Raw genomic sequence first — 10,564 nt, forward strand, 5'->3', positions numbered from 1 at the left:
AAAATATTTTCACAAGTAATTCCTATGTCTATTACTTAAGGGATTTTTTGGTTTTGTTTTGTTTTTTTTTTAAGATTTTATTTATTTATTCGACAGAGATAGAGACAGCCAGCGAGAGAGGGAACACAGCAGGGGGAGTGGGAGAGGAAGAAGCAGGCTCATAGCGGAGGAGCCTGATGTGGGGCTCAATCCCATAACACCGAGATCACGCCCTGAGCCGAAGGCAGATGCTTAACCGCTGTGCCACCCAGGCGCCCCTACTTAAGGGATTTTTAATAGTTCTCATTTATTTGAATTTATTTCCATTAGGTCAAAGGTGCTACAGATTCAAATATAACCTTAGAGGACATAATGAAAGGTACAATCCATAAAACTTCCTGCATTCAATATCTACCATAAAACACTGGAAAAATAAATAGAACACTATTATGGCAAAACAAAAAATCCCTGTGATTAACTAACTTCCCACCTAATCCAGAAGTACTTTCTAATGCATGGTACAACTAAAACAGAATATATTTTTTACAATAAAATAGAAATGAAAAATGGTACAATACCAAAAACCAAACCAAACCAAAAAAATACAAAACTTTCATTTAAAATAGATTTTTACTTATCTTGTATGCTAGAACTACTTGAAGAAAATCAGAGAAGTACGTGGAAACTTGTAAGAGAAGCAGAAGGGAACTTGAAAGCGTTTTCATGAGCCATAGACACTGATGTCACTGGTCCTTTCAATAGATTTACTGGAACATCAAACTTTTTTTCTTGCTTAAGAAAAATGCATATATTAACATGACTCTAATATCTGAATGTCTAAGGTCCTTTTTTTGCTCATATACAATGAAGGTGGATGATTCCATAATTTTCATGGTCATTAGGAAAGGTATACCTTTGTAAATTCTCCCCTCCCCCAAATCACAAACAGAAAGCTAAACTACAACATCAAAGTTTACAAATACTAGAAAAACCAAAACTCCCTAGGACTTCTGGTAGGGGAAACCTCCATTCATCTGAGCTCAAGTTTCTGTAAAAGAATTTCTACTACTAGAGAAACATCCCTGGCCTCTCTCTGCCCCGCTGGTCAAATAAATGAGTGAATGAGAATGAATTGAGCATGCTCAGTTTAGACCCTACGGGGTTTTCTCTAAGGATTTATCTGTTTCTATAGGGAAAACATTCTGCTTTGCTCTTATTTTTCAGGTAAGTCTACATCTTAGTGGGAGGCTTGCAGATGTCCAGGTGTGTACCAGTGATTTGAGTGAATAAGTCTACCTAACTCAGGATGAAGTATAAGAAATCCCACTGAGGTTATATATCAAAGCCAACATCCTTTAACCCAGCCTTTTGCCAGTTATTAGTTTTTATGTTCAGGTCCACCTGTGTGACTCCTGCACCTAATATCTAAGAAAAAGTTTTATTCTGAAACAAAAATACCTTTTAAATTGACATTCTTATTTCCTCTATATCAAATATGTATCATTTTTCAATTTTTCATTATGGATAACTTAAATATACATTCAAGTATAAACAGTATAACAAAAATCCCAAGTACTCTTTATCTCTCTTCAATAATTATCAACTCATAACCAATACTGTTTCATCTGTACACACCCAAGCCCCCCTCAGCAGATTACTTTGAAGCAAATCCAGTAACTACATTTCATCAGTAAATATTTCAGTATGGATCTTTTAGAGGTCCTTTACATCAGGACTAAAGTTACCATTTAATTTCTTAATGTCACCACATACTCAAGGATCAAATTTCCCTGTCTCAGGATTTTTTTTAAGTTTATGAGGACGACCTAAATAAAGTTCATAATTGCAGGGGTTGATATATCTATGAAGTGTCTTCTATTGATTCCTTCTTCCTATTTTTCTCCTTGCAATTAAACATTTGTCTCGGGGCGCCTGGGTGGCACAGCGGTTAAGCGTCTGCCTTCGGCTCAGGGTGTGATCCCGGCGTTGTGGGATCGAGCCCCACATCAGGCTCCTCTGCTATGAGCCTGCTTCTTCCTCTCCCACTCCCCCTGCTTGTGTTCCCTCTCTCACTGGCTGTCTCTATCTCTGTCAAATAAATAAATAAAATCTTTAAAAAAAAAAAAAATTTGTCTCATAGAGTTCTCAGTCTGGATTTTGCTAGCTTCCTTCCTACGCAGTCATTCAACGTGCACCTCTGTCCCCTGTATTTCTGATAAATTGATAGATCTAGAGACTTAATCAGATTTAAATCTGACTTTTTGGTAGGGCCACTTCACAGGAAGTTCATATACTCCAACAGGAAATGTAATTTCTGGTAGTCTTTCTTTAGTGAGGATGTGATGTTAATAAACTGTCTAAATTTGTTATTAGAGGTTGCAAAATTACAATATTCCAATTTCATGATCCTTCCTAGCTTGAATTCTTCCATAAAGAGAAATTTCCTCTCATCGATTATTACTGATCCCGAGATACAGTTTGTACAGGAAAGGCAATATACATCTCGCAGACATCCCTTCAAGAGAGGAAGCTGCCCAGGCTCTGAGGAATGTGGTTACCTTCCTCCAGCTGTTGACTTCAGGGTCCATTTCAGCTCTCAAGCCAAAGTCATAGTATCTTAGTTGGCACCCAGACAAAGGAAATTAAGCAAGGTGGTGGACTCCAGAAGCACGTTCCTGGATGACCCTCAGCCAGTGACTAAGCAAGGCAGGGTTAAAAGTCCCCGTTATTTCTATCCAACACAGAATTCCTCTAACGGGCATTCTTTCCTCCAGAGTTCCCCACTGGGCCTAGAGAGACTGTCAGATCTATACCACAGTCTGAGATAGCTCCCCTTGTCTGATCCTGTTTCTTCCCTTTTCCCTTCATTGATGTTTCTAATTAAACCACTTGTGTGCTTAATTCCATTTTGCTACCTGCTTTGCAGGGAACTCAAGTACTAAAAGGGTCTATATCACCTTGACCACAGATTTCTATTCTCTGAATGTTAGGAAGAGAATTTTAGCTTAGGAGTATTTCTTTAAAGATCTAACATACTGTTTGTTGTTAATGAATTATCAACCTGCATGAGTTTGTTTAGTGTCTCATGAATGTACAGCTTCACCAGCTATCCTAGGGGTACATTCTATTCTCCAGTCTGGCATTTCATGGGTCACCTGATTCTTTTCCAGTCATGATCCCATCCTACATAACCTTGTCTGTTTCCTGGAGGAGCAAGGAATGGTCAAATAAGCAACCAAGAAAACTATTCTTAAAATGTGTTATGAACTCAGTTTAGTTTAATATGTCAAATGCTGGAGTATTACATGCAATTTTAGCACAGTCCATTTTTTGGAAGACTCTAGCTGAGGCTTAGCCTTCTTTAGTGATCTCCCAATCAATATGACCCTCACTTCATGTTCAAAAAACACTACAGAAGAAAAGAAAAGGCAGCTGTCTGTTAGGTTATACAGGATTTATCTGGTATCTTCAAAAACCAATCTGTGAAAATTTTCCACTCACTGATTTTAGCTGAGCCACCAAGAAAACAAGAAAATCCTTCTGCAAAATTCTCAATAAAATGATATTATCTAAAGACATGAAGCGTGAAACCTGGATTACAACAGCTGACCAAAAAACCAGAATGTAAAGTCCACAAAAATTAAATAAAAACATAAAAAGTATAATATATATTTCTATAATTTGACTATATACAAATAATGTACATTAGCAATGGTGAATTCTAAATTACCTGAACTACTAAATTAAGAATGAAAATGCCATGCTCTTATTTCTATTTAAATAAAGATTTATATAGTTTGTAGATTTCTTGTATCTTTCTTACCAGTACTGACTCCTCCAGAGTTTTTTATTTTCAGTGCAGAATTAAATTTTTTAAAACAAAACACACCAAAACTTCTACAGGTGTTTGACAGAAAACCTTGTATCTAACGAGATGTAAATTTGGACATAGTAATGACTTGAGCACAAAGAATTAAATGTGACTCATGTAGTAATATCTTCACTTTATTGCAAAAGCCAAAACGTAGGTTTTTCATCTATTTCTAAACATTCAAATTCCCTGTGATCCGTAGCAAATTATTCTCCCTTCCTATGTCCACCAGCATTAGCAACAGGACTTAGTCGCTTCTCCCCTCAAGAGGTAGAGTTTACTTATCCACGTACTGAATTTGTGCCAGCTCCTGACTCACTCTGACTAATGAAACAGCAGCAAACAGGATAGAGTCTTGAGAAGAGCTTTACATCAGGGCTCGCCCCTTCGCTCGTATTCAAACTCCATGATCACTGTGTGCACAAGCCCCTGAGCAACCACACAAAGAGCGTGCCCAGTCATCCCAGCGGAGTCCAGTAGGAACCGTCCAGCCCCAGCCAATTTATCTGACCAGAGACGCATTAAATAAACCTCAACAAGATCAGCTGATCCCGGCACAGATGGGAAAAAAAAAAAACAAACCCACCCAGCTGAGTCTCACCCAATAGCTACCTGCAGTTAGTGAGCTAAGTAAATAGCAGGTTGTTTTAAACCACCAAGTTTGGGGTGGTATATCAGAGAGCAACAGAGAACTGATACACTTGTCCATAATTTTTTACTGTTTACAGAACATTTACTACCTCATTAAACAACTGATTTACGCAGGAGCATCGCTGTGGGGAAAATGTAATCAAATATCAGCATTTGCACAATGATCATCACTCTACGAGACGGCCTTTTCTGCAGATTCTTGCTCTATGTAATAACAGCCAACAGGACATTTCACAGGACGGATAACAATGAAAATGGAAATTTCATTCTATATACATTTATTCTATATAAAAATTTAAAGATCGCATCCTAAAGGTATGCTATATATTTTTTATTTAACTTTCTCAGACAATATGATCTGAGGATTCTTTAAGACCCAAATATTAGTTATTATGGCCTAAAAAATTATTTGGGTTTTTTAAAACCTACCTAGTAACTTAATATGGTAAAATAACAAAAAACTTCAGCTTTCCAAATATTCTATATTTCCAGAAATGTTTAGTTTCAAAGATCTGACTTGCTGCCTTGCTGACTAAATAAACAATGTCTCTTAGAACATATCAACAATGAATACCACCAAAAAGGCTAAAGATTATTATACTATTGTTCACGTGTTATGATTTGGCTGGCTCGTATCACAACAAAACAGTGTTGATAGGCCAGTAATATATATAAGAAATCAATCTTCTCAAGCAAAAGTTAAGAAACATACTGTTGCAAAATAATCTGGCTGGATTGTGTCCCTGCTTTCTAGAATGGAGCTGGGCTCCTCAGACCTCTCCTCAGTTTATGCAAATCAGATGATTCAGGGTGGGCCTTCTGGACAATTTAAGGATAGGATCTGGCCATGTGGGAAATATGAACCATGTAATTAGAGGGTTGAGCCACAGATATTAGCCTGACCTTTCGACCTGGCATTGGAGTATGGGGACAGGGCAAGGAGAAGGGCTGGAAATTGAGTTCAATCAGGTGGCAAATGACTCAATCATTCCTAGTAATGAACCCCAATAAAAACTCTGGATACTCAGAGCTTGAGTGAGCTCCCTTGATGGTAATTCACACTGATGTGCTGAAAGGGAGGCATGTTCTAAAGACACAGAAACTCTGCACTTGAGGCCTTCCCAGACCTGGTCCTACGCATCTCTGCACTTGGCTAGTCCTGACTGTATCCTTTATAATAAAATTGTAATCCTAAGAATAGTGCATTCTGGAGTTCCGTCGGTGCTTCTAGTAAGTATCAAGCCTGAGGGTAGTGGGAATTTGTAGCCAGCTGATCAGAAGTGGTCGTGGCCTGGCACCCCTGGAGACTGCAGCTGATGACTGAGGTGAGAGGAGTGCTGTGCAGAACTATGCCCCTAACCTGTAAAATCTGACCTAACTCCAGGTAGTGTCAGACTTGCACTACACATGGGAAAAGCAATACCAAAGACATAAAAAAAAGCAGAGAGAAGACAAGGTTAATAGACATTAGAAGTGATGGTCAGAATTAGAAATAATCACAATAGCAGTCACCCATGGAGTCAAAAATGGGGGGAAAAAAGTATCAAAGGTAAAAGAGAAAATTAGAGATGAGAGTGGAAAAACTGATAGGGAAAACAGACAGGAGGTTAGGGAGTTAGGATGGCAGGCAACATGCACACCTAATAGTCTGGGGAGCCATTCATTCATTTAACAACTATCTGTTAATTACCTGCTACATGTAAGGCACTGTGCCAGTTACTAAGGATACTGTGATGACTACGAAAAACACGCCTCCCCCATGAAGTTTAGATTCCAGAGAAGATAAATATTAAATAGTTACAAAATTAACTCTGTTTTTATGCTATATGCTACAAAGAATAAGCATTTAGTTGAATAAGGGCTTAATCAACAGATAAAAAGATCAGTAATAAGCTAAATCTACAGTCCTAAGACCTATAAACCTCATCTCTATTGTAATTAAACACAAGATTGAACATGTTGACAAGAAAGTAAATAATGCATATTTTAAATACATTTCCTCAATAACAAAAGATTCAGATTACTTACCTTTCACTAAAAATAGCACATTCCTGGTAGGTACTTCATAGGTAAACATTCCCTGTATTTGTTTCTCAAATTTAGGTTCACCTTAACATAACTCTCACTCAAATTTTAGAGTCAATCCCTTCTTCAAAACTAACAAATATTTCTAAGCACTAACAACAGAAAACAAAAAACCTCAAACAAGAATAACCATCAAGTCACCAAATATGACACCCTGACTTCTGGGCAAAAAATGACTTCCCACATATTTGATCAAGATGCAGATGTCGATTTCTAGTAAATGTTAGTAATGATCAGATTTGAAATTTTTAGGAAGGATATTATGACATTGTTTTTAAATATACGATTCCCTAAAAATTCTTTCCAAACAGTAGGCAATTGGACAATTAGAGCTTACCTGTATTCATCTAACCGCACAAGAAATCGTACAATATCGTGATGAGCTTTCAGTACAAGCAGTTCAGTGTAGGGGTTCTGGGTTTGTTCTTCACCTATTGTCTGTAAAGGAGACTTCTTGTATTGGAGAAAAAAGAAATGAAAAACAGAAATAAAAGAGAAAGAGATTAAATGATTTACAACAAAAGACCATACTGAAATAAAACTGCATGGTATACATCTAAGAATACAAGATTTAAAAAGCTGTAAGATACCGTGTTCTAATACCATATACTATTTTCCCTAATATCAATTAACTACCAATTTAACATACATTTCTCTTACTACGAATCCACATCATGAACTTTCTCCTCTTTGTTAGAACTGATCTAAATATCCTTAAACTCAGATCATCATTCTTCAGATTAACTAAAAACAATGTAAGTAAAAGAGGGAAAAAAATCTCACTCTTGCCATAAATTTTAGTATTTTTAAATCACCATAAATTTAAACACAGCGTGAATTTTATGTTAAGAAATTATACCTCAATCAACCTAAAAATCAATGGGCCAATCCAACTCAGTATTTAGAATGTTTCTCAATTAAAACTTGATAGAAACAAAACTGCAGGTCAAAAGGATAAATACAGACTACAACAGTGCCCAAACCACTACAGGCACGCAATACATGATTGCTGACTGAATAAACAAAGGCATGAAATCCTTCAGAGCAGATAAATTCAATAAATTCGAGTTTGGACAATCATACTGATAAAGATAATTGCTAATATTTACAGAGAATTACGTCACAGCCCATATGCCAGACACTGTGCAAAGCACATACGACATATAATTCACTCAACTATTCTGTAAGGAAGGTCTTATTAACCCCCTTTCTGTAGTCAAACCCAGTACTATTTCATGATAAATAATTTATTACCTCTAAACTGCAATTTCTCAAACCTGCTGTTATTGAGATTTTGGACCAGGTAATTCTTTGCTGTTGAGGACTATCCTATGCACTGTAGAATATTCAGCAGTATCTCTCGTTTCTACATACAGATGCTAACAGAAATCTAATGTCCCCCATCCTGAAAATCAAATATGCCAAATATGCCCTAAGGGCAAAATCATCCCTGCAGAGAAATGCTGCTAAAACTAGAAGCAGTTCTTGCATAAATTAAGGAAAATCATTGGTTCTGACAAAGTACAAATTCACAATGGTTATACAAGTGAAATACTTTAACATGAAAAATGTGTAACGTAATATGCATAAATGTTTTCCCCAAAAAGTCACCCCCAAAGCAGTGGGTACTTTTTACTTATCCCATCTTACTTCTAGCGGTGGTTCTGATGAGAAAAGCAAAAGTGAGAAATTTGAAAACTGCATACCACTTCCCTCAAATGAAAGTTTACCAGGCATGGCAGAATTAGTTAGTGAAATTATATGATTAATCAATAATCAGGTTAATACAGAATTATCATGTCACATACATAATTATCTACAACTATTCCCTAATGTTTAAGATTTCAGCCTATCTGAAATGAACCTGATTTGAAAATTTCTTTTAATAGACAGTAAGCCCCAACTGCAAAGGTTATGAGGAAGTTAAAAGTAAGAAGTAAGGCTGCTGACTCACAACAACCCCAACTTTTTAACAATCAAAACAACTATTTGCTATGAGAAATAAAAGGGAATCCAAATACAAATTCTAATTCTCAGGTGGCATCCGAAATAAATTCCAGACCTCAATCCTTTTAAGATTCCAAAATTATTTTATTCTCAGTATTTCAAAGGTAAATTACAGTCAATCCAATTATTCAGGCCCACTAAGCAAGCCTGACTATGGAACCAAAAATAGGAGTTAATTACAAAATTCTTTTATTGACTTTGAAGCAAATTAATTTTTTAAAATAATTTTATATTTTTTTGTTGTTGGATAAATAATCAAATAGATTTTCTATTCCCTGAGCAAACATGAGTTGATGTTGTGAAGTGACACCAATAAACTAGAAAGTTGCAGTCACTTGTTTCTAGTAAGTCAGATACTTTTATAATTGAAACGAAGCTAGTTTAAGCACGAAGACGAATCCTCGAGCCTATTGTTGAATCATATCAGCTTCCGTTTCCTCCTTTTGAAATGGGGATATTTAATTCTCGAGGTCTTAGGGGAATCAGTTCAGACTAGCTAGTCAGAGCGTCCCCCACCCGCCCCTGCCACCGCACACCCCCTCCCCCACCCACTCGCCAACCAAGCCCTCGACGGCCTCCGAACCCTGAGGCCCCGCCTCTGCATGGGTCTCCAGTGTCTGGACCGGGAACGGGCTCGGGCAAGTTCAACCGCTGTAGGGGCAGTCAGGGTCGCCTGGGGGTTTACCTCCGCCAGTCCCTGGGGTTCTCGGCCTCCCCCGATCAGCCATCGCAACATCCGCGCAGCGGCACTGACTCGTTGGTTCCAGGTCCCAGTCAGCCCAAACTCAGCGCCAGGCTCAGCCTCCCCCTACCTCCTGAACAGCTGCGCAATGGAGACACAAATACTTCGCCCAATTTGCCCACGGAAGGATTAAGTACAAGGTAGAGCCCACAGAAGAGAAAGATTTTTGTCCCCAAAGCGCTGCCGTACTCAGCCACAGAGGTTTGGTTTGGGGCAGCCACCACGAAAACAGCAGCCGAAATCTAGAGTGGCGCAGGGGGTTCAGAGGCGCGCGCAGCACCCAATGAGCACGCGCAGAGGCCTTGCCTAGTTTGCGCTCCGAGCTTAGGTAGCTTCAGCGGCCCCTGGTGGACATGTGAAGCACAGCACTTGGAGCCCGGAAACCAACCAGTACCAATAGTCCCCACCTTTTTGGTTGGCTTTTGACCTTCACTTGGCTGGGGGACCGGAAAACTAGCACCCAACCCCCGCCAGCTTCCTAAAGAACTGACTGGAGAAGGTGTACTTCAGTATATTCTGCATACGAACTAATCCAGTGGCACATGTGTACACCAGAATAAATCTGACCAAGATTTATTGTGTACTGTAGTTGAGATACTGTGCTAAGGAAGGATTTACATAAATTCTAATGGTAACTCTGTAGTCCCTATTCTATTAAAAAAAAAAAAAAAACACCACCACCAACAACAACAAAAAAAAAACCAAAGCTCTGAAAGATTAGTTTGTCTAAGACTAGCAGCTTGGGAGTAACTACACGGAGAATGGAATACAATCTCCACACTCCAAAACTACTGCTCTTGACTGTATGCTATAATGTCTAACCCAGAATCTCCCTAAATAATAGAAAGCACTTTATATCCTCTACTGTAACTACTAGATTGTCTTAGGCAGTCAAAGGTTTGTGGTCCTCTACTCTGGCTGCCTATCAGAATAATGCAGGTAGTTTTTTGAAAAATACATATTCCTGGCTCCCACCCCTGACTTATTGAAACAATCTCTATGGTTAAAACCTAGGAATTAGGATTTGGGGAAAGTTCTTCAAGAGATTCTGATGAGTAGCAAGGTTTGACAATAACCGGTCTAGGGACTACTTATACTTAAGCCTATAAAAGTTCATACTTATATTTGCATATGTGATTACTAGGTGCAAATGAGGGTCCTATCAGTAAATTCGTACAGAGAACCTATCCAGCTGTTCCACCCAATGCATTAATTCAACAAATATGTGC

General features: G+C 38.2%; 1 protein-coding gene across 7 annotated transcripts in view; it reads right to left on the reverse strand.

Annotated features, from left to right (window-relative positions):
- WDR41 (WD repeat domain 41) overlaps positions 1-9,629 on the reverse strand; it is a 50,374-nt gene extending 40,745 nt beyond the window's left edge. For 6 of the 7 annotated variants that reach the window (XR_008957551.1, XR_003316193.4, XR_008957550.1 and 3 more), the window contains exons 1-2: positions 9,279-9,621; positions 6,924-7,039 (exon numbers count right to left, since the gene is read on the reverse strand). Coding sequence is in view for 4 of the 7 variants with exons in the window: in XM_026498746.4 (XP_026354531.1) it covers positions 6,924-7,039; positions 9,279-9,329 (167 nt within the window). In the remaining 3 variants the exon portion in view is untranslated. Of the gene's footprint in view, positions 1-6,923; positions 7,040-9,278 lie in introns of all 7 variants that reach the window. The other variant, XM_057307259.1, reaches the window with a different exon arrangement.
- Positions 9,630-10,564: the final 935 nt, after the last annotated feature.

Source organism: Ursus arctos, unplaced genomic scaffold, assembly GCF_023065955.2.
Source record: "Ursus arctos isolate Adak ecotype North America unplaced genomic scaffold, UrsArc2.0 scaffold_5, whole genome shotgun sequence".
Taxonomy (NCBI): Eukaryota; Metazoa; Chordata; class Mammalia; order Carnivora; family Ursidae; genus Ursus; species Ursus arctos.